Source organism: Dermacentor variabilis, chromosome 9, assembly GCF_050947875.1.
Source record: "Dermacentor variabilis isolate Ectoservices chromosome 9, ASM5094787v1, whole genome shotgun sequence".
Lineage (NCBI taxonomy): Eukaryota > Metazoa > Arthropoda > Arachnida > Ixodida > Ixodidae > Dermacentor > Dermacentor variabilis.
This window is the reverse complement of record NC_134576.1, coordinates 63,728,965-63,753,015: the sequence shown is the minus strand read 5'-3', so window position 1 is coordinate 63,753,015 and position 24,051 is coordinate 63,728,965. Positions and strand designations below refer to the sequence as shown.

Here is a 24,051-nt window from a genome sequence, read left to right as displayed (position 1 = left end):
ATATTGAAGCTGTTCAAGATTTTCCACAGCCATCTTCTATTCGCAAGCTGCGTAAATTTCTGTCGGCGCTTTATTTCCGGATGCGCCACGCTCCCTCGACTGCCCACAGACATGCTAAAGAGCGCTAACTCCAGGTTGCCCCCGCTTTGCTGGTCTTCCGAAGCCTTGTATTTTTTTTTCACTATCGAAATGAAGTTATTCGACGCCGTTCGACTTTCCCATCCCAAAGCCGACGTCGCACTCAGCCTTATGGCTGACGCGTCGGACGTCGCACTTGGGGTGTTCCTCTAGCAGCCCCTTGAATGTACGCGGATGGGAGGTATATATGCGTGAGTCGGTGCGCAAGAGTCGATAGAAATAACCTATGATGATATCCATCCGGCGCAACAAGAAACATCTTTCATGCAATATTTTAAGTGGGATATTAGAAGGTAATTCAATGGACCTATAGCGACAGATGCAGCTGCATGGAAGCGTCATTCGATAGAGTCAGCTACGACCGTGACCGAACGCAGCAGCGACTGGTGCTGCGTTCCCTAGATAGCTTTTATTAGTGCAATGGCAAATATGTGAACACTACCAGCGAATTTCCGCCGCCGTAGTCGCCGTCGCCGTGAGGTTCCGTATAAAATCCAAGCGCGATAAGATGGCGGCCGTGCATCGTATACTGTAGGTGCGAGGGAAAGCATGCATTCGCAGGAAGGATGGTGGCAAGGAAGCTTGCAGCTCGCAGGAAGGATGGTAGCTTGGTGCGGCACCGTGTTCTCACCCGCGCACCGGGAGAGCGGGGAGATGTGCACGCGCGCTATAGGAGGGTGTCGGGAAGGGGGCACAGCGCACTCTCCGCTTCAACTCCGGCTGTGCATGGCAAGGCCGCATGCGTCCTATCTTGGAGGCAGTGGCGTAGCTAGGTCGTCTGGCACCCGGGGCCCATAGGTCTTCTGTCACTCCCCCCCCCCCCTCTGATGTAGCCGAGGAAGGCAAGGATATCGACAATATCCGGGTTTCAGCACCAGTACAGCCGCCTTGGATACCGCACACGTTCCCCGGGTCCCCCTCTCCTTCGCTTTCTTTCCCAGAGACCGCGAATGCAGCAAATATACACGCTGTTTTTCCTGCGCCAAGTACCACAGGGCACTGCACTAATAACGTGTGATAAGCTCATGTGCACATCTTCTGTCAGACTGTAAGGCTTGGCAGCCAATACAAATTCGGCATCGTGGAAAACATGACTCACGTCACAAGTAACAAAAAATATCTTCTAATAAAGTTTTAATTACCAATTTTAGCGGCAATATTGCATTTGCAAAATTGAAGCCCGACATTCATATCTTGCCCAACAACAACTTCACAAAAATCGTCGTAGGTACTATGGCACGCAGTATTTTGTCTGTGGGCAGCCCTGAACGAAAACGAAAATTATATTGTTTGTCAGTGACGCTGATCTGCCCACCCTATTAGACACGCTACCTGCCTCCCCGCTGCGCGGGCGCCAATGCTATGACAATTACGAGTTCTCTTCATTCTGATCAATAAAGCCTTGTTTTCATTTGCTGCTTACGGACAAACGTGATTATCCGAGCTGCGGTACCACCGCAAGATTGGGAACAGAATAGAGCACTCTTCGCGTCGATTCTTGGCGTGACCATAAAAAAGAAACAAAAGGCCGCGATGAAGCCTGTGCCAGCGAAAGCTTGCACTACTGTTGGTCTGCACTCGCTATGGAGAGGATTAAGGGATCAACGTCACTGGTCCACTATTTCATATTTCTTTCGCTTCTGCGATATACTGGGTGCCGCCCGCAGTGCCAAAGTCTGTAGGTTGTAGCACCCAAAACGATTTTGTTTAAGAAGTTTTTGTTGAGGTAATAATATGACTTTCAGTCATCAATTCTCGAATTGAAGTGCTTCCTCTATAAGTAATAATTACGGGATTATTAAGGATATGGTTATTACTTATTTGCCGTATTTTTCGCGCTACTGAGTTCCTAGTAATCACAAAAAGACATAACTTCATAGAATCTCGATCGGAAAATATCCTTACAAAATTCAGCTTTCTTTACAAAATTCTGTGCAGCTGATACAGACACTGTACTTGTGACATGAAGTCACACAACAACAACAGTTTTCTATAACTTTCGAGAGTAAGAAGGAAAGCATGAAACATAACGGCAGGTTTCGCAGCGGCTTCTCGGAGCGAGCGGGAGAGGGGAAGTAAAAGCGAGCCGGACATCACGGCGGGCCCGCGACTACAGCCTGTCGAGTCATACGCCGCCAAACTCTTCGGCCGAACCGAGTCTGAAGACGATCCAGAGAATACCATTCGCGACTTTTAACGGCCCCACTTATGCAACGTCGCTCTCAACGAACGCTTCGCCGTAAACGCGAGCGCCGGGCGCGCTGGTTGAACGCCCTCTTGCTGCTGTCTGTTCGTCTTCGCTGCGCGTTCTGAACGGAAGAGGGACCCAAGAGCCCCAACGCCTTACAACGCCGCACTGTATGTTTAGCGACTCCTGCTCCCAGCATGAACGCACAGCACGAGCGCACCCCACATGAAACGTTCCGCTAAGGCGAGTAGATGAGCGACCATTTCGCGAATTAAATTTTTAGCCCGCACATTCGTGCAATTATTTCGTGGGGTGTTGATAGAGCTGTAGCCGACAATTCTGCGGCGCAACGCATCGGGTGCATGAGCTCGGGCTACTGGATACCGGAGCATTCTTTGCAATTTGTGCCCAGTCAAGCCGGCGGAAAGAGGGGTGTCTTCGTATATGACACCCCCCGGCCCCTTGCACCCGGGGCCCACGGCCCCCGGCTCCCCCTGTTGCTACGCCACTGCTTGGAGGTAATTTGCGACGGGTTCGAAGGCTAGCCGGCTCGAGATAGATGATGGCTTCGCGTACGCGGAGTTCTCGCGCGCTTGGTTCGCGTAGAAGTGAGAGGCAACCGCGGAGGGGTTATTCACTCGCCGCTGCTGCCGCTTTTCGTCACGCCAGCCTCCCGACAGCGAATGCCATGTTGGCTTGTGCGCGCATGATATCGTGCTTGTTAATTTTAGTCAGCAAGTGAATGCTCAAGCAGTTTATGCACCCAATAAAGCTAGTAACCTTGCTGCGTGTAATTTGCTATCACAACAATGCTTCGCCTTTCGAGCGGAACCGCGACTTGTCTTTACAATCATTTATAATCACATTTCAAAGCGAATTCGGGGAACCGATACACATTGCGTGGCGTTTACATTTGATATCGACCACACCGCCACAGGTCAGCCTACGGGGTGAAATGCATTGGCGTTCCAGTTACTTATGGGCTTCAGGGCATAAAACAACGTTTTGTTAACAAATTAGCTGGAACGCCAATGCATTTATTCGCAAAGTTCGGGAATTTATATCTCGAAACTGGTGTCACCTTGAAAATTCGTTGCAAGTGTATCCGCCTTGCGAACTCCACGGCTAGAATTTGTAAATTGCACTATGGGCCATAATGTAATTAGTTAGAACATAATAAGTGAATTTTGACTAATTAGTCGATTTTGCATCTCAATTTTTTGTGCAAGTAGTGTCCGCCGCTTCGAGAAGACCAGCTCATCAACTGGAATTGTGATATCTGCCACAGGTAACTTTTAAATATTTTTTAGTGTTCGCTGAAACACCGTGTTATGAACTTCAGGCGGTGAAGTTTAGCTCGACTTTGGAGTGAAAACAAACCTGCGCGGCGTAGCAATTATGTCGGGGAATCAAGGCGTCGATAGCGGTTAAAAATAAATCTAATCGCTTTGCGCTGCACATTTTCAAGCATGTTCATATCGCTACTTGTGAAAAGGAACCAGATTATATTGCCATTTTCTAGAATCAGTCAGTCAAGTGTGGTGAACGCTAAAAGCTTAGTGTCACGGTCAGTGTGCGGCAGCGTCCGCTTTAGGAAAAACCTTTTTTTTTTTTCATGGCTTTCACGGTTATAGCTTCCGTGTGAACTGTCCAGCTGGGATCAGAAGTTATTACACCGACATATTTGTACTGGCTTACATTTCGGAGCATGACTTTATTAAAACCTTAAGGGAATGCGAAGCTTGCTTTCTTTTTGTTATTGACATCGCAACTGTTTTGTCTGAGTAAATCACCATTTGCCAGTTAGAGCGCCAACTTACCACTTCATTCAGGGCAACGTTCGGCTCAATTTGGTCACTGTAGCTTTTGATCTCTTTATGCAATACGCACTCGTCTGCTAATTTGCGTTAACGGCCCTCCGTGGTTGTTTAGTGGCTGTGGTGTTGGGCTGCTAAGCACGAGGTCGCGGGATCAAATCACGGCTATGGCGGAGCATTTCGATGGGGGCGAAATGCGAAAACACCCGTGTACCTTTAGGTGCACGTTGAAGAATCCCAGGAGGTCGAGATTTCCGGAGTCCCCTACTATGGCGTACCTCATAATCAGATGGTTGTTCTGGCACGTAAAACCCCATAATTTAATTTTAATTTGCATTAACGTTGACTGCCAAGTCGTTTATAAATAACAAAAATAATACCAGTGCCAAGACGGATCACTGCGGCACACCGGATGCGACATTTAATGTGTCAGAAACGTGATCATTCCATTTCACAAATTGTTGACGTCCGGCCGGACAAATAGCTTGATATCCATCGAGTCAGTGGCCCATCCCCAGCTTTGTGGACCATCTGGAAAACTAGCTTTTCATGGGAAACCCGATCAAACGCCTTTGAGAAATCCATAAAAAATTATGTGAATTTGGGAGTATTCATTAGTACCTTGGGTTGGAGGCGTTGCATCATCTCGAGAAGTTACGTTGCGGTCAATAGGCCTCTCCGAAATCCGTGCTCGTTTGGATGTAGCCGATCACTGTCTTCGACAAACTTTGCAATGAATTTGAGGACAATGTGCTCGGGTATCTTACAGCTGGTACATCTCAAGGAAAAGGGCCTGTAGTTTTGCGGGGACATCTTGTCACCGGATTTATGCACTGGGATTATTTTTGCGACTTTCCATTAGGAGGGAATCTCTGAATCCTGGATAGCTTTTTTGGATATTAAGCGCAGATACTTGCTAACTGGTTCTGCATGCCGTTTGAGAAAAGCGTCCGGTATCCAGTCTGGACCACAGCTATTTTTCTTTATTAAGGTTTAATAGCAGACACAGTATACCGCTGTCGGTTGTTTCTGGGATTCCTAGTAATTTATCTTTGGTAGATGGGATAATCGGGAAAGGTTGCACTAGCGCGTTATCGATTGTAAAAATCGACTTTTCGTCGCCGTGTTTACCCCTTACGTAACGCGAAAATTTTTCTGGTGACTTTTTGACGAACTTTGCTAGAGTGGTATCATAGTACTGCACCTCTAGTCATTTCTAGTTTCTAGTAAATTACATTAGGTCTAGTGTTTGTTATAGATTTTTTTTCTTAATTTCTTGAATATCCTCTGCAATTAGCTTTAACTGTTCTGCTATGCCGTCTAGCGTAGGGCCTGGGTTCAACTCATGATCTCCACCCAGAAGCAACAAGAAGCGCAAGAAAACAATCAGTTTGCAAGAGGCTCCAAGAAGTGACCGTGGGCACGGTGTCAGGATTGGGGGCTCAATCCAATCGCTCATGATCCGTTGTCAAGATTGGAGTCCGGCATGAATTCGAAGGTAGCTGGCCCATGCCGTCGTCCAACTTATCCACGCTGAGGACGTTGATGAAGGGAAGAACTGCTTCTCATCGAGAACGAGGAAAATGGGTTTATTTACAGTATTTAAATCAGTCTAACATGACTGCTTGAGAAAAGTGCATCAGTCTAACATGACTGCTTAAGAAAAAGAGTGTCAGTCCAACATGACTGCTCAAGAGAAGTGTATCGAACATCCGCACAACAGCAGTTTTTAAACACTCGGTCCGCCGGCGATACAAGGCGGCGAAAGTTCGTGTTTCATCGCAAAACTAGCCACCTCCCGCAGGACGGCTTACGCACACAAAGGCACACACATTCCGATGTCCGGAGCCGACGCCAGAGGGGAGCCGTTCCGGGTAGCTCGGAGCCATTCTGGGTAGCTCGTTGTCTTGCGTCCCGGTCGGCGCGTGGGAAGCAACAAAAAACGGCTTTCCCGCGGCAGCTCGTGCGCGCGTAGCAGATCAGGTCCGCGCTGGGGAGTTCGGGCACAATAGTTCGTCCGCCGAACTCATTCCGTCACAACGGCGATGGGGCTAGAGGATGGCGGTGGTTTTCAGCACAAAGCCCGCTTCATCGAACGCATCCTAGCTGAAGCGACGGAGAGTGGGGGATGCGCGTCTTGTTCCCCAGTCGTAATTGGGTGGCAATCCTGCATTGCAGCTCGCCATTCTTAACAACGGCAGCAGGATTAGGGAGACATCGTTACTACGAAATGACTTGTCATGGCGTCTTGCTAATCTGTAGAATAAACAGGAACGGATTTGAAGGCTGTATCCCTGTGGTGCTGCCGTGCCCCCTGCCAACTGTGCCGTATGCGCTCTGCTTTATATGGTCGCTCGATGCTGCCATCATCGGTGATCTCAGCATATCTGTCGATGTAACGCCAGCACCATCATGGAAGGGCCGGTAGCTTTCGTCGACTGAGGCTGGGTGTATCAGCAGATCCCTGTCGCCGAATGTAGTAGCTTGAGACGATGGTCGTAGCTCGTAGCATGCTGGCGTACGGCCCTTGGGAAGCAGCGGGATGCTTATCTGCAGAAAAAACAGCAATGGATTTTAAGGCTGCATCTTTGCGATGCTGCCGTGCCCACCCACCCATATATTACACAATACAAAATTTAAATTACAAATAAAAATGAAAAGGGAAATGTTAGCTTTTAATTGATTTTGTCTCGCACAGGAATTTGTAGAGATCGTCACAGAGGCTCCTGCGGCTAAACCCCAGTTCAGTGGCACCGAAGGAAAAGACCATCGGAAGAGTCGACGTCAGTTGAAGTTTACGTGATGGTTCTTCAAGCAACCACTTTCTTTGAACCTTAAGACGGCGACACGCTAAAAAATAAAAGTTCTAGAGACTCACTCTTATTGCAGAAATGGCACAATGGTGATATCACCAAAACAGACCCGTGAAGGTAAAAGTTGAGTGGGGCCAGTCGACAACGTAGTCTCGTAAGCGACACCTCATCCTTTCAAGTGGAGCATCATGCATCTATTGTTCTAAGAAAATTTGACATACGAAAATTGAGAGGTGAACAATGAAAATTTATTGAAGCTATTCTGAGTGGCGAATTTTCGAAAACGCGCCAATGTAAAAAACGCAGATGACGGTAGAATAGGGATTTCCTGGCCACCATGTGATTCCACTGGAGTTCGTCAGCAGATTCCTCTAGTATTAGACTTTTGTGTACCAGCACCCACACCAAACGAACGAGGCGTAAATGTCTTCGGAGGAAGAAATTGAACGCTTCTAATGCGTTTGATAAAGTAAGAGTGGTTGGCGAAAAACAAACAGAAACAAACTCTCAAAATTGCGGCTGCTGACAAAGATGACGGTAATTTGCGTAAAGCTAAAACAATTGCCGATAATTCAACCTGATCAGTAGGTGTGAAGTCAGGTAGTCTTTTTGAAAGAGACCAATTAGAGATGGCTATCGATCCAGCACTAGCTCACACCTGCCTGCTTTTCGTAGACGAAAGCCTAAGTACCTATCGCAGATTTTATTTCTGTAGCTGTGCAAGGTCATTTTCTAAAATACCATGAGGAAGTGATATAGGGCAAATAGGTTTCGCTCCCTTTTTTGGGAGACAACATCATCGTCGTCGTCTTTGTCATCATCATCATGATCATCATCATCGTCGTCATTTGTGGCAGCAGCCGTGCGCGTGCAGACGAAGAAGCAGAAGAAGCGTTCCACCCGGTGTCGACGGCAGCAGCAGAGCAGGTAGCGGTCGTCATGTCGGTCGCCAAGCAAGACGGGCTCGACGACGCGAAAGTGGCCGAGCTGCGTGACCTGTTTTCCAAGTTCGACGTGGATCGCACAGGCACGGTGGCGTTCGAGCACGTCGACGAGATCCTCCGAACCGCCGCCCGCGTCATCGTCGAGCCGGAGTTTAAGAAGCGCGTGAAGAGCACCGCGCCCGACGACCTCCAGCAGAAGGTGGGCTTTCGTTTTCGCTCAACGAATTGGAACTATATAGCACTGGCTCTGTCATATCCAAGGCCAAAGGAACGAGTACATTTATGTGATTGCACTGGTCATGTGCAATTCTTATAAAGGAACCCCTCTCACGCCAACTTTGCTCACTCCCTTTCGCGTTCTTTTGTACGCTTGCCCGGTAGCACTTTCCAACTTTGGGTATGTATAGTCCCCCACAGTAAAGGCCTTCATTGCAGCGATGTCGGCAGTTTACTTTCAGTTACACGCTCAGAAGCCAACGGGTGAATGATAGGAAAGGCGTGCGAGCTGCAATCAAACCAAGAGCAGCAATTGTAAAGCCACGCCTTCTTCGCCAACTACTCTGCGATTTGACGTGTCCTCGCCGTGGTCGCGGGCCTTCGCGTGTACAAGCGGTCGCTGCTTCCCCCAGAAGCGCACGAGGTCAGAGTTCAGTCTCGTGACGCATTCTCGATGAAACCCTTCGGGGAGCATTACGTGACGCAGCCAGTTTCGGCAAGCGAACGCTCCGTGAAGCCGCAGTGGAGGCCACACACGTGATCTCTTGTGTCGAGATCACAGAGCAAGAATCGATATTTACTGAGGCTTTGGCTCCCAGTAGCTATGCCAGTAGTTTGTATTCTGTGCGCATTTGTTCGGCTGCTCCGCCGGGGCTCTGCCAGCAGAGCGGGAATACTAATACCCCAGTCACACGGGCACTTTCAAAGTCCTTTGAGGTTAAGGAGCATTGAGCTTTCAAAGGCCCATTAGTTCAAGGGAGATGTGTCGGTGCTACACGGTTTCCAGATGGTCTCCGTTGAAGCTTTTAACAGAAACCGCAACGTATCCTTAGCGCTGCCATCGCCTCGTAAGTAATAAAAAAAATATGGCTCAAATGCGTCTGATAATAAATTTATGTATATTTTTTCAGCAATATTTATTTTTTTTAATACATAGAAACATCAAAACAAAATGCACGCGCAGTAAAGGCATTACTTTACCAAATACAGACGTATTTATTGTAATGATGGCCACCATGTGTGCCGCTTCGTATACCGTATGTTGGCGTCGATTCTTCGTTGTTGCCCTTGCTTCAGTTCGTTAGGTTTAGTGTTCTCGCCTGTTTTCAAAGCAACGATTGTGAAGATGAGCTACGACGCTGAAGATGCGCGAAAAAAGTATGAAATAGCACTGGCGATTGCTGCAGTGGCATCGTTAGAAATGGACGTCGAGGCGTCAAGCAAAAAGGTGCGCGATATACGGCGGCGTCTCATCGCCAACAACTGCCTGTTGACGGCGCTCGCTTCATCGCGACGCGCAGTTCAGCGACGGGTCTGGGCCTATCGTCGCCATGAACAATGGTTCGAGAAAACGCTACCAAACCTTGGCAGCCGGCATTTCAAGCAGTCTTTCCGGGTATCAGAAACGACGTTCAGATACTTGGTTGACGTCTGCCGGCCAGCAATGCAACGGCAAGCGACCAACATGCGCGAGTGCGTCGGCCTAGAAAAGCGTGTGGCGGTGAGCTTGTATAAGCTGTGCTCGTGCGCGGAGGACAGGGCAATAGCAGACATCTTTGGCATTGGTCGTTCTACCGTGAACGTGATCTACAGGGAATTTTGTGCGACTGTTGTTGCCACCCTCGAGAAGGAATGGGTCACAATGCCTTCACCGGACGACATGCCAGCGCACATAAAAGAATTTCAGGCAGTGTGTGACTTTCCGCAAGGCGTCGGGGCCCTGGACGGCTGTCACATACCAGTATCGCCGCCAAAGGAGCACGCAAGTGATTACTACAACTACAAAGGCTGGTAAGTATCTCTCTCTAGGTCGTTTTGTTGTCGTTGACGTGATGAATAATTATGGCTGTAGTTGATGAAAACGTTTCACCAAATTGAAGGATTAACATTTAACATTGCCTTCGTTAAATGTTTTCAAAGCAATTAAAAGATAAATGCTAGGCTTGCTGCGCGTTTCGACATTTCACCAGTCATAACGCTCGTTCTTAGTGGTGCACTATGACCTGTGTAAGTGTAATTCGTTGCTCTTTATTTTCTTGTGCTATGTAACTTAATAGTTATGACGTTGTTCTTTGCAGGTACAGCATCATATTGCTCGCCATGGTCGACCATAAGTACCGGTTCAGGTACGTGAACGTCGGTTCACCAGGGCGCTGTCACGATGCGTATGTGTACCGCCAGTCAGTATTGGCCGATATGGTTGAGGGACCCTTGTTCCAAGCCCCAACAGCAACAATCAGCGGAGTTGTGGTACCACCGTTGATCCTGTGCGACCAGGCGTTTCCGCTGACTTCTAACCTGATGAAACCCTTCAAGAGCTTTGGAGAGAACGATCGGCACAGGTCGTACAACTATAATTTATCAAGGTCCCGAAGGATTGTTGAAAACGCGTTCGGGAGGCTCAAAGCTCGATTTAGGCTGGTTCTGAAGAAAATGGACGCCGACATTACGAATGTGCCAATGATCGTAAGGGCCTGTTGTGTGCTCCACAACATATGTGAACACTTTTCAGACTCTCTTTCACAGCAGTGGCTGCAAGAGTCTGATATTGAAAGTATGGTGTATGTGCAACCTGAACATTCTACAGATGTGCAAGTTGGAAGCGGACCAGATGTTCGAGGAGCCCTCGTTGAATATTACCGCGAGCGTGAAGGCCACCAAAGTTTGTGATGCAGGGCTGTGTTCAGTTTGCTGCGTTGCTCTTCATTGTCCACTTGTATGCATACATATCCACGTGTTTTTGTTTCCCCCTTTGAATTCTCTGTGAAATAGAAAAGCAGTTTCTAAGTCAAAATAGCTACATCACTGAATAACAGCATGTTAGTGGGGTCATCATGTTGCTTCACAAGTTATCTTTATCACAGAAACAACAAAATTGCCTGCATGATTATATGCATTACAGTGATGCGAAATAGTATCAAATATTTTGCAGGCCTTTTATCAACATTTTCTGTAGGCTCATAATAGCTGTTACCTTCAGTCAAACTAACAATTCCACAGTAAATAGCCAATTATAGGAGCTGCTGAACAGCTCCCCGTTATGTCTCTTGCATCTAGCAACTGGTATGTCACACACAATCATGATCCTCATACAATACTTTTTTCTTTTGTAGCAGAGAAAGTAGGAAAATTAATTTGAAAGCTGAATGACTTATCTTACACTGTTCAGTCACTGACCTTACAATGCAATAACAGTGCAAGACCAGATGTTTTTACACACTGCAAAAGTGCAAACCAGCATTTATAGGCAGACTGCACTACAACACAGATCACCTTTAAGCTCTCCTAGCACATGTAAACATAGTGGGTAGCAGGTGGCGGCTCTGCTGTAGCACAGCCAATAGTTCCGACAAACAATTACGTCTTGTAACATTTATTCAACTGCCATTTTTGTTTAATGAACTAGCAGTTCTGTATCAATATGACAGGAGACTGGACTGATTGAAAACATGTTGAAAACATGTTTTGTGGTCCCTTTTGTACATGTGCGTTGCTGATGTGCGCCAGCTGATGCTGGCACTTTGTATCACAATATATAAGGTTTGTCTGGGAAGTAGTAGCACTGATTTTTTTCCCACCACAACGTGGTGAAGGAGGAAGATGTTATTGCACTGGTTGGGTGGTGGGGGTCTTAGCTACGGTTGCGCCAGTCGTCTGCAAGCCTTCAGGGAGTGTAGATAGAGCTTAAGCTGAACCACTTTAAAAGTGCATCGTCATCTGCAGAATGAATCGTCTGTTAGAGCAGCGTTACGTAGTGAAGTTTTGCATCAAACTGCATAACTGTGAGTGAGACCCATTGCATAATGAAGTGCGTTTGAGTGGCACAATTTGTTTCAGGAGGGATGAGAGCAAGGGGGGGGGGGTGTAGCGAGGAAGCTGAAGAGCATTTCAGTTTCTGCGTTCCAGTGAGCCTTCAGTGATTGGCAAAGTCGCTGAAAATGCTGCGTTGATGCAGACCGGGCATATTTTGCTAAGTATTAAGTCGATGTGTCAAAATTGTGAGTACATTTTTTTTTAGTTCAGTCCTACTACTTTCTGGAGAAGCCCTGCATGTACACAATAGAAAACATCTATTAAGAATGCTTCTGTACTACTAAAGAATTCCAGCATCATGCACAACCTGCAGCCCTGAGGCTGTAAGCTGAGCAACAGCTGCATCAGTTTCATTCTTCACTAGGTACAAGGATGAAATGACTAATAGGTCACAACAAATGCGGGACGCGACCTCCCGTCAATCTTTATTAAAATACTGCTCCAGCAGTCCAACAAGTCTTTCTTGAGCATTTATTTGTCGCTCTCTGAGCACCCGGTCTTCTTTGGTCGCCGATTGCAATGCCTGCCGAAACAGGCGTTGCTCGTTAAGGAGGTCCCGCTGAAATTCGCTTGTGCTTGTGAGCTTTCTCTTTCGAGAACGACGCTGGTTTTCATTTGTTATTCGACTTCTCTGTGATGGTGCCTCATCTGCTAGTTCTGATGCGGGGACAGCTTCCGATGGCTCCAACTCCCATTCATCCTCGTTGTTTGGCGATTCGTAGCCATGCTCCATGCTACAGATCAACTGAAGGGTGAAAAGAATTGTAGCTTAAGCACACATACACAACAGTGAAACTTGATTTAGTAGCATCCTACTTAGCTCATTAAGGCTGCCTTATCACATCTGATTATCAAAACCATACACTTGTCTTCTATAGGCATTTTTTACATTGTGGATCTAGTGGTCACGACACCAAAAAACTTCCTGTTGCACACTTTCTGCATCCAGTTTTACCAGAAAGCATGCGATTTGTAGCGCTATACATGAGAAGATGGGGCACTACCTCATTATATGCCTGCATGCACATTGCAATGCTTTAGAGGGCATTCTTGTCTGCATATGTAGGTACATTGCTTGATATGTGGCGTTGTTACAGCTTGAGTGCACATCAGTTCTTTACTGTAATAAAGGTACGACGAGAGCAAGGGAAATTGCTGAAGCATTTTAATTAAGCTTGATGTGTGTAAACAATTCAACAGCATCATTAAACTGCACTTGAATCATGCCTTTATATCATGTTGCTTTCCATGCTCTTCTGTCACCTCGTTGTCATTCAGTTTATGTATACAATTTTCATTCTTCTGAATAAAAAATTTTCGGGAGCACTTGTCCTGCCTCAATTGGCAATTTGTTTTGTTTGCGTTTTCAGCCATACCTATCCGAAGCTGTACTGACTTGTCCATTCTTATGCATTTAAAAGCACGTCATGCTGAGTCTGCTTCATGCACTATTATGAGCATGCATTTGTACAGGTTTATCATGACAAACTTGCCTGTTCAACTGTGGCATCTGAGTGCGCTGCACTTTCTTCTACCAGCGACTGGTCATTCGCTGGCAGCGTTCCAAGAAAGCGATGTATTTCCTTAAAATATATCCATGGCACAGGTGCAGAGCCTGTTGTGCGTTTCTTTGCCCAACTTCTGGAAAGGTCGGTGAACAGCATAAGTGCTATTGCATGAACTAGGCAAAATCCACAGGCATAGTAAGCACACTTCATGCAGGAAGAAAATTACAGTATGTGCTTTAGCGCTATACTTTCAAAATAAACAGTGGCCGTGTGCCAGTGACCTCGATTAAGCATGACATAACTAGCATTTGCGCAACTCTCAAAGTTAACATGCATGCACGCACTGCTGTTTGAACAATTTTCACTGTCGCTGAGCAGGCCAGCGAATTTTGCACCATCCAGTAGACATGGTTAGCTGTCTTGGTAACAGGGAATGAATACTTTAGGGAATTTTATGTTCCATCAAATCACACTACAGTTCACACTACACACTTAACTTAAATCACACTACACACTTAAATCACACCACTTAAATCCCACTACACACTTAACTTTACGCTCCCAGCCGTTCCCTTTTTTTTTTGAAAGACAAGCACAGCACATATGGATCTGAAACTGACGCTGCGGTAGTGCTCGTGTGAGGGAATTCAGCTGTTGCGTCTAACGTTTCAATTCGGCGGGCATATCAAGTGCATCTTCACCAAATACAAAAAGACAAAGAAATAAAACAATGCAGTCCGCGTTGAATGAACCACGGCCGATCGACGAAAACATGCGCATGAACCCAAACACACATCTCACGACATCAGTATACTAGCCTTAAATGACTGGAAATTAAGTGCCAACGCTGTTTCTGCCAATGTGCAGCACATAATATCCAGGCTTACCTGTACATTTGGGTGAGGTTGTCGATCTTGCTCTGCACCTGTTTCCTTGTCCGGATAATTTCGAGCCTGGCGAGTCCTTGCACAATGCGATCATATACTCTAGCATTCCTCCGCTCTCCTCTCAGGTGGTCTAGATGCTCTTCCCAAAGACTTATAAGAGCCCATGTCTCCCGTTCGCCCCACGTTGTTCGTGGTTGCGGCGGGGCCGTCTGTTGGGTTGCCGTTTGCGAGGAGTCGGAGGCGCTCATTCCTTGCGGCTAGGCAGCGGTTGGTGGGCGTAAACGAGGTAAAATACAGAACTACTAAACAAAAGTGACGAGGGAAGACGCGCAGAAAAAAGCCGAGGAGACTTGAAATGCCTAGCTGCCGCTCGCCAAAGAAACAAATCGCACGTGGCACCCGTGTTGCCCGTGTTTGTGTCGATCATGTCGATGTTGCTGCTGACGACAGGCCGTGCCGGCGCTGCTGTACCGGCGGCTTCATGATGGAGATTGCGGGTGTCCCGAAAGTGTTTAGTACCTTAGTATTAGTATTTCGTACTTATAAGCTTGTTCTGAAGACGTAAAAATTGAACTTCCATATTTTTGGATATCTTTTTTTTCTGCTGTCGGACGCCCTCTAGGTTCGAGAGTATTCCCTTGAGGTTTCAAAGGACGAACGCGCACTCCTTCGAGTCAAAGCTCCCTTCCAGTAGGGCTCCTTTGCTGTGCCCGTGTGACAGCGCGCATTCTCCCTTGAAGGAAGGGATCTTTGGTTCAAAGGACTTTGAAAGTGCCCGTGTGACTGGGGTATCAAACCAACCACGCACTTTGACGTGCGATCACGCGTTTGGACACCAAGTCCGGCTTCAGTTGCGTTGCGGCTTGCTCCCTCCTTTTTTTCCTTCCTCCATGTATTTAGTAACAGAAGCTCCGTGAAGCTCTGTGAAAGTATACTGGCGCCTCGGTCAACGAGGAAGGCTAGGAAGGTGAGCACATCGAAATGTATCCGTCCGCGCTTTGTCGTCTGCTACCAACCTCTGAGCGTTCGCCCCTGAACAGGGGCGAACGCTCGCCAGCCGAAGATGGCATAAATATGTTAGCCCACGCCGCGTCGTCTGCTCAGCGTCTATTCCGCGTTTCGCTAGTCAACGTAATCGCGTACAGTACCCGAGTGTAGAAATAAAATAACGATGAAGTGAAAAATTAAGCTTTTCAAGCATTCAGCATTGTCAACGCACCGCGAGTGCTAATTCTGTGGCGCCATCTGCTATGTTGAAATCAAACCACTTTTAAACCGCGGCATCGTCTGCCTAGGCCTAACAGTGTCAATACAAACAGCTGACCTTAAATAAAAAGAATCTACCTAATTTCCTGCCTCAGCATGAGGTGATACTAAACGATGGCTGATTTCACCATTTATTTCTTGACGTAGGGCCGGAGAACGAGCAAGTAGCTTGAAATTTTAACGAAGCGGGCGCATGCAAGTGAGCATGCGAGGTGCCAAGGCTAGTGGTGTAAAACAACCGTGGGTATAAACAAGGCCTCCTCTCAAAGAGTTTCATGCATGGAGGAATGGAAAAGGAGGGAGCATATCACAACGCGATTGATGCCAAACCTGGTGGCTCAACACGTGATCGCACGTCAATGTGCGCGGTTGGTTTTAGGGTTCCGTCTGTGCAGGCAGAGCCACGGCAGGGCAGCCGAACAAACGCGCACCGAATAAAAACGAGTAGCATAGCCACGGGGAACCAAGGTAGCTCAGCAAATCTCTATTGTTGCTCCACGATCTCGACGCAAGAGGTCACGTGCTTGGTCACCACTGTGGCTTCACGGAGCGCTCGCTTGCCAAGGCTGGCTGCGTGACGTAATGCTCCCCGAAGGCCTTCACGCAATATATGTATCTTCAAACTACATGCCTGGAAAGTTAACGCCGAAAGCGCTGCCATTCCCTCTCCTGCTCTCTCCTCCTCTTGTGATCGTGTGGTGGGCAGGGTGTGTGTCTGCAGATGAGCAGAGGCCTCCCCATCCATAGCGCGGCTATGTAACGCATGGCGTACTCGTTTGCCTGTGGCTTCGTCCACGCTGTGACAATGGTTCCCCCGCCCAGATGTCGGAGGTGGCGGCTGTATGCTGCTGCGTCGCTTTCTCATTCGCGAAAATCGCAGCGTGAAGTTCAAGCTGACAGCGCCTCTGGCGCTGTGCCAGAAGCGTTTTCGTTAGCCTACTTCAGTGTATCAAAGAAAAATTAAATATGGGTTTTTACGTGCCAAAACCACGATCTGATTATGAGACATGCTGGAGTGAGGGTCTCGGGAAATATGGAGCACCTGCGGTTCTTCAACGTGCACGTAAATCTAAGTACATGGGTATTTTCGCACTTCGCCCCCATGGAAATGCGGCCGCCGTGGCCAGGATTCGATCCCGCGACCTCCGTGCTTAGCAACACAGCACCATAGTCACCAAGCAACCACAGTGGATACTTCAGTGTATCGGATACAGAGACAAGCAACATGTCTCGATGATGATGTATCAAAGGAAGTGATCAATGGAAAATATCCCCCTGAATGCACCGCTGCTCTTTGTATGCAACTGTGGCGGATCACTGTTACTGGCAAGTTACGGGGCGTATTCATCGGCTGAAAACCACAGCACATTCCTTATGGTGGCGTGCCGTTATGCTTTATAGCTTCAAAGTTCAGCTTACATCGATTCCCATAATCCGTGGGATCTGCGATATATATATATATATATATATATAAGTAGTTCAACTAACTGTGGTCTGCTCTGGAGCACACCATCAGTCGCACTTTGCTCCTCGAAGAGGCAGGACGCGTGTCGAGTGAGCTCCTGAACAACACTTTGCAGTGTGCACGGTGGACGCAGTTTAAATCGTGTATCCGGGATCTCGGTATAGTGCGGCGTAATGGTCACGCATTTCTCTCGCATTTCACGGTATAAAGGCCAGTGATTTCCTTTATTGTGATAGCAATTATATGGTCACTCCAGGCGCGTTACTGGCGTCACCGTTGCCGTACAGTTCCTTATAAGTGAAAGCGTGTGAAAGTGAGCCGGCAAATGCGGTTCAATTCCGCGTGCGCGAGCGAGGAAATCGGCCCGGATGCGTGATTATTGTGATTATTATTATTATTATTATTATTATTATTATTATTATTATTATTATTATTATTATTATTATTATTATTATCTAAAGAAAGGAAAGACGAGATGCGTGCCCCCTCCTGTGGCGCGCGAGGCCGGGGGGTAAGGCGAGGAAGGAGGGGCGTTCTACTCCGGCGGCTGCTGTGGTTTATAGATGGCCTCCTCGCCCGCCGCTCCGTAGAGAATCGAGACAACCGCGGCGTCTACTACGGCGTTGGCCACGCCTTTGGCGGACGCCGTAGGGACGCGTTGCCGGCGTTCGTGTGTCTTGAAAGCGACCTGCGACGTGGCCAAAGTGCGCGCCCGCGCGTAATGGCGTCGTCTGCGCTGTGCTTTCAGCGTTTCGTTCGCGTTGTAGCGACAGATGCACGGAGGTCATTTGGGATGGCCACGATACTGCCACGATTCTTAACTCCACCGTTTTCACAGACGGCTTCCGCTGTCATCGAGCGAAACGTGTTCATGTTTACCTGTGCGCGCGTGACACCGCGCTGGTTAATTTAGTTAAAACACGTGGACGGGCTAGTTGGTTTGAATGCACGATAGAATGTGTAAACGCCACTGAACAAGGACGTAGAAAGAAGCAGACACGCAAGGACAACGCTGTCTCTGTGTGTCTGTTTCTTTCTGCGCCCTCGTTGAGTGACGCTTACATATTCTATCGTTGTTAATTTTGTTCGTTAGTGAATGTTTACAAGTTTATAGGGCCGATAAATCTACTACCCTTACTTCGTGCAGATAGCTACTAATTTGCTATCGCAGTCGGTGCATCGCCTTCCGGGCGGAACTGCGACTTTTTTAATGGAATAACGTCTGACAGGAAGCCAAATGAACGCATATATCCACGTCATGCCATAACCGCAAGTGAAACAACGCTAGAGCTCGTGTCGTTTCGTGCTGCACTATGTACTTTTCATTGCGCTAATTTGTCCTTGGTAACGTTACACCAACCGAGCTACACTTTCTGTACATCCCGCTCGTTTGTGGCTGTCACCGCTCTCGCGCGCTGTGCTTTGTGCCCCACCCAGGTGCAGTTCCCAGAGTTTCTGGACATGGTGCAGAAGTGCACGCGCGCGTTCAACCCTCAGACGGACCTGCAAGACGCGTTCCGCGTCTTCGACCGCGACGGCCACGGCTTCATCACGACGGCCGAGCTGCGTCACGTGGTCACCACGCTGGGCGAGCGCATGACGGACGAGGAGGCCGACGAGCTCATCCGGGAGGCGGACCCCAACAACGAAGGGCAAGTCGACTACGAGCAGTTCATCAGGATCATCTCCACGCCAGTGTACGCTGCTGTCGAGCTACTAATATCTCACATGTGTATATACAGTGGGGTACATTGTTAAAGGGAACACTCTATAGTGCATGCGCGGCTCCCGCTTTGCTCGCGCTGTAGCTGCAAGTGCCCGCTGACGGCTTGTCAGTGCACACGACGTGAGTTTAAAAATGTCCGCAGCCGCCACCCCACACGAGTGCGACGCGATGCGAAGGATTGTTGCTTGGTTAGAAAAAAGGCTGTCGGGAATTGTGTTGCTTTCTTCAAGGAAACGACGACCGCAGTTTTAACGTGTGTGCGAATAGTTATACGGGGTGTCCCAGCTAACCTTTTTTTGGATACGAGTTTAAGATATGCGGATGCCACGTAGCTAGATAAAACCAAGGTAATGCTGTTTGCCGTCGCTTGGAGACACTGAACTTTATTTTCAACCCGCGTAATTAAATTATTAGTCTTAATTTATTAACCAACTTTTCAGATATTTTAATTAGATGACAAGTATCAATGAGAAAATTGTAGAGCGACATGAAAAACTCCCCATACAGCTTTCTATTGCTCAATACGCGCTACCTAAGAGTGTTTTTCCGAGCGTCGAAGAAACGCGCAAACGCACGCGAAGTTGACGCGTGACTGGCCGCTCGAGCCACTTTGCGTGTATTCGCGGGCTTCTTTCACTCTCCGAAAAACACTTTTATGGAGCACGTATTGAGCAACAGAAAGCTATATCTGGAGTTCTTTCATGTCGCTGTACAATTTTCTCATTGATACTTTTCATATAACTATAATATCTGATAGGTTAGTTAATTAATTATAACTAATAGTTTAATTAGTCCTACTGAAAGAAAGATGTTAGTATGTTGTTAACAAGGCAGTAGTGCTCTATCATTTCTTATAATCTGAGATATTTTACCTATCGTATCATTCTTTTTAAATGCATCTAAACGTTCATGGTATACAAGTCATACGTCACCGCCATAATGTTATTATACAGATTTTACGCACTTTAGAGCGTATATTTTTAAGGCCCCTTTACAGCCACGTCACACCAACTTCATAGTAATCATAATTACACTGCAAACTCATTACCACAGAAATGGCGCTCTTTGGCCATACTTGGCCCTTGCGCCATTAAACATCAAACACTCACTCGCTCACTATGTTATTAACACAACTGAAAATGATGTGTTAGTTCTGCTTGGTGTGCTGTGTTTCGTGCCACGTGCTGCACGACCGCTACGAGGCATGTTGAAAGCGTGAGCGAAGGACCATCACAGTGCAACATGAGGCAGCCATCTAAAGCGTCTGGTGCTAAGAAGTTCCTCGTTTCACGCGCCGAAGATTCCTGCGTTGTTTTGTTCAAATTTCATCGCTTGCGTGGCCGCGTTGCGGCTCCGCGGGCCGCAAAGCCGTATTCTCATTTCCCTGTTTACAATTGTGCATCCTATTGGGCATATATTGCAGTAAAAGGCAATAATGGATGTAAAGAACTAATTTAGGCTCCTCCTTCCATTTCGTTATGACGGAGTTCGAGTGTATTTCCGGAATACTGGAAGACGAGGTCGAGAATGGTAGTGTTGATGGCGGCCTTCATTCTGGGACGCTGGGTTTTATCAGATTCTGTTGCGCTATGCTCCTCGACCTTTCATGACATAAGAAAAAAAAACTGCAGAAACCAAAGACGACGATTGTAAATGTAACCGAATAGTCCGAAAGGACGAGCAAACGCGCAAAAAAAAAAAACGACTTGTAGCGGCTTTAAGCGGCTATGACTTCCAGTCATTCGCGAAATCAGAGGGCAGATCCAGGGTACAACCTCGCCCCCTGCCGCCCCAAGAGAGGCGGGCACTTGCGCGCTGGAAAAATTGAGCGTATACACTGCGCACCCCTTTTGAAGTTCAATGAGGTTCAACAAAGTAAGAGCGAGGCTTTGAGAGATGCCCTTGTGGACGGCTGTGGAATCATTTTAAGGGTCAAAGAACAGGCATGTTGGCAACGTTGCATCTCTGGTTAGCAGCGTGACGACCCAGGTAGGAAGTGAGGGAAGGGACAGCCCATCTCACATTCATTGCCGCGACCATCACTGCAGACCAATTTTCGATGGCAGTCAAAGCATGAAGAGCAGTCCCCTTAAGAGCAAAAAAAAAAAACTAGAGAGATAACCGAGAAGCAGCAATATGCAAAGCCAGCGAGCGTTCTGTAACTGCCCCTACGCTGTCACTGTCTCCTGAGTAAGACAAACATCCAGACACATTATCCTTCCGTCGTAATGCCGCAAGCGAAATCCGACCACATCTCACCCTCCCATCTATTCTGTTGTGCCATCGCGTGGTATATGAGCCTGACCTGTGTGCGCAACAAAATTGTAAGTCAGCGCGCTTTCCTCTCCTTTCTCTCACTTACTACGTGGGTCGTCGCGCTGCTAACCAAATGATCAATTTAGCCACAAATCGAGCCAGGAATCGAGCCCACGCCCTCGCGCTCAGCAGCCGAATGCCATAGCTACTGTGCCACCTTTACGGGTACTTCATTGTCACTTCACTGTGTGTCGGCGTATGTTAACTACTTCATTTATCGTCACTTCATTGTGTTGTGATGGCTACTTCCGAGACACAAAGAGCGGGCCTAGCTACTGTGCCTCCTCGGTGCTTGTTTCCACGCGCAGCCCACCGGACCAGTATGGCGTGCCGCCCAGGAAGAGGCCTCCGCCGAGCACCGAACTGCTGCAGCCGGGCCCCGACAGCCTGGTGCCGAGTGCATCTGGCGCGCCGGCGCAGAGGTCGTCGGTGAGCGCGGTGTCCGAGGCGCATCCCGCGCTCGGCGAAGTGGCCGCGGCGGCCGGTGAAGGCCGCGCCAAGTCCGGCGAGACGTCGGCGCCGTCGTCCGAGCCCCGCAGCGACAAGTCCGGCCAGGGTTCGAACAAGTCATTCGGCAAAGCGTCCGTCTCGGGCTCTGTCAAAGGGTCCGCCTCCACTTGGGGAAAGGCGTCCGCGGAAGGATCCAAGAGGTCATCCCGGAAAGGATCCGGCTCCGGCGACACTCCTGGCGCCGTTTCTAATGCCAGTGGTGCTCCCGTCGAGGCAGTTGTGCACGGCGCACCAGTCGAGAAGAAGGACCGCGAGGTGGTCAACAAATGACAGGGGCGCCTGTCCCGAGTACGTGTTACAGTCCTTAGGATTGCTGCCCCGAAAGCCCCAGGATTCACGCTGGCCGACCGACAATTGGGCCATATGCCCTTACGCTTCCCTTACTCCAGCCGCCTATAACGCAGCTGTCCATTGCAGGTTAGGTTAGTGTTGAAGAAAGGCTCCGCAAGGTGGGAAAGAAAGGATCAACTGTTTAACTGCCCTTATACAAATATGCCCCTCAAGAGCGTGGCCACGGAAAGGGGGAAGTCATCAGAAGTTAACAAGCGAATACGGAGTCATCAAAACGAACGTGAGGAAGACGGGTACGGTACATGAGATATACAAAGGTTGGATACAAGAAAAATTAGTTGAGCTTCGTAGACGGCAAGCAATAGATCAGAGGAGGGGGCGGGGATATGCATCTTCATTTAACACATATATAGAAATCCGCAATCATGAAGTAGTTATTGAAATGCTATGAATGTTGCTATTTTATATTCCTAAGTACTTGGCGGAAAAGAAACTAGACCTCTCCTACTCATGTTACGCAAGGTGACACAGACGCGGCGATCACACCAGAGTGCTTGCTGGCCTTGGCAAGACAGAAGTATACGTGATATATATATATATATATATATATATATATATATATATATATTCAAGTGTACGGTTGGCTACCCTACGCTGGGGGAAGGGGAAGAGCGAGAAGGAAGAGATAGGTTATAGAGACGGGCACGGACATTACTTGAGTTAAAGCGCATACGTGAGATTGTGACTAGAGCATCGGGCAGCAGCGACCAAAGTTCGATCCCGTGCCGTTGGGCACGTTGTTAAGTTGTTTTTAAGTCTGAGCTATTGGGCAAGATCTTAAAAGAACCCGGCAGCCAGCTTCGTGAAATACCCGGAGGGTTTGGACAGGGAAGCTTCGGGCTAAAATTTGGACAGTAAGACAAAGGGCAGTGCCTCGCTCTATTTGAGGACCGAGCTGGCTGCTTTAGGACGAAAGCATACGGTTGGAAGTATTCGCAACAGGTTGAGGCATGTGTCTCTTGCAGCAAAAGTCTGGAAAATGACTCGGCACATTGTAGTGGAATGCCAACACATAAAGAAGCGTCCACTTTCCCGAAGCGTTGAGATTCGATGCTGACAAGAGCGTAACGGCCAGTGGTGGATTTAACTGTCGAGTATGGCATGGAAAGGGCAGGAAAGGGGTGGAGCCTGGGTCATTGCAGCAATAGGTAAGGTTAAAATATGGACTTACGCAAAGAGCTAGTCTGTAATTAGCTCAAACAGGCTAGGTGATTATTTGCAACCACTCCGTTTCGAAAGGCATCACATTACAAATCATCATCAGGTCTGTCCTGCAAACGCATTTAGAGTATCAGGTACTGACTTCTCGCCGGCCGCGAGTCGAAAATGCTCGCGGTTTTTGAACGAGTTACATTCGATATGAATGACGTCAGCCGAAAGGCGTTTATTGCGGCAGTAGCGGTCGGTTTGAGTGTTTTATATTATATGCACTGCAATATGATTCACCCCCTGCAAATATTTATGGCTGTAGATCATATTACAGCGCGACGAAATGGACGGACGGCTGCGCGACAAAGACGTGCCGGTTTGTCTCGCGCGACCCCTCCCCGATGTTCTTGTCATTCCGTTATCTAACTTCCTCAGTGAAGGTTAGCGGGCGGTAGCATGCCGATTCGAGTGGCCTGCTCTGCCTGTCTCGTTAACAAACCTTTTTCTCTCTTTATTCTCTCGCTTGCGGCGTCCAGTGTCCGCCGTAAGGTCATCGAGACAGCGCAATGGACACTGCGGCACCGTCAGGAGATCGTGTACCGTGGTGAGACCATGGCTGATTCCGCGGCGTCAGCTGCAGTGTAGTCGACACTGCCCTGCGGCACTAGGGAACTCTTTCCCAAGTGCCGAGTCTGTCAGAAATAAATGTAGCCACTCTGAACTCTTGGTCGTTCGGTGTGATATATGATACAGGTGCAGAGTGAATGAAGCTTCACCTTGGCACACGTTATCGAACGTGTGTGCGGCAACAGCGGCAACCGTTGTAATTAACGTGGTAAAACCTAGTGCCAGCTATGCGGTAAACAGGCGTACTCCACCTCGCATACGCAGTTGACGCTTGAGAATGTGGCCAACAAAGTGTTAGTTTTGCGTAGCACGCCCTC

The 24,051-nt window shown here is 48.1% G+C and overlaps 2 protein-coding genes across 2 annotated transcripts; both read left to right on the top strand.

The window, feature by feature from the left end:
- The first annotated feature begins 7,746 nt into the window (after positions 1–7,746).
- On the top strand, positions 7,747–23,828 carry LOC142592753 (uncharacterized). The gene is made up of 4 exons (XM_075704406.1): positions 7,747–8,099; positions 18,493–18,752; positions 21,406–21,895; positions 23,644–23,828. Exons 1-3 carry the CDS (start codon positions 7,782–7,784, stop codon positions 21,875–21,877), a joined length of 1,050 nt encoding a protein of 349 aa, XP_075560521.1. The 5' UTR covers positions 7,747–7,781; the 3' UTR covers positions 21,878–21,895; positions 23,644–23,828.
- On the top strand, positions 9,167–11,564 carry LOC142592752 (uncharacterized). The gene is made up of 2 exons (XM_075704405.1): positions 9,167–9,907; positions 10,195–11,564. The coding sequence occupies exons 1-2, from the start codon at positions 9,243–9,245 to the stop codon at positions 10,784–10,786; spliced, it is 1,257 nt and encodes a 418-aa protein (XP_075560520.1). The 5' UTR covers positions 9,167–9,242; the 3' UTR covers positions 10,787–11,564.
- Positions 23,829–24,051: the final 223 nt, after the last annotated feature.

Bases quoted from the DNA above. Each gene is read 5' to 3' on its own strand.
- LOC142592752 (XM_075704405.1), top strand. From the start codon at position 9,243: ATGAGCTACGACGCTGAAGATGCGCGAAAAAAGTATGAAATAGCACTG. The intron at 9,908-10,194 runs GTAAGTATCTCT...TGTTCTTTGCAG, and splicing joins TACTACAACTACAAAGGCTG to GTACAGCATCATATTGCTCG.
- LOC142592753 (XM_075704406.1), top strand. From the start codon at position 7,782: ATGATCATCATCATCGTCGTCATTTGTGGCAGCAGCCGTGCGCGTGCA. The intron at 8,100-18,492 runs GTGGGCTTTCGT...TGCCCCACCCAG, and splicing joins CCGACGACCTCCAGCAGAAG to GTGCAGTTCCCAGAGTTTCT. The intron at 18,753-21,405 runs GTACGCTGCTGT...TTCCACGCGCAG, and splicing joins AGGATCATCTCCACGCCAGT to CCCACCGGACCAGTATGGCG.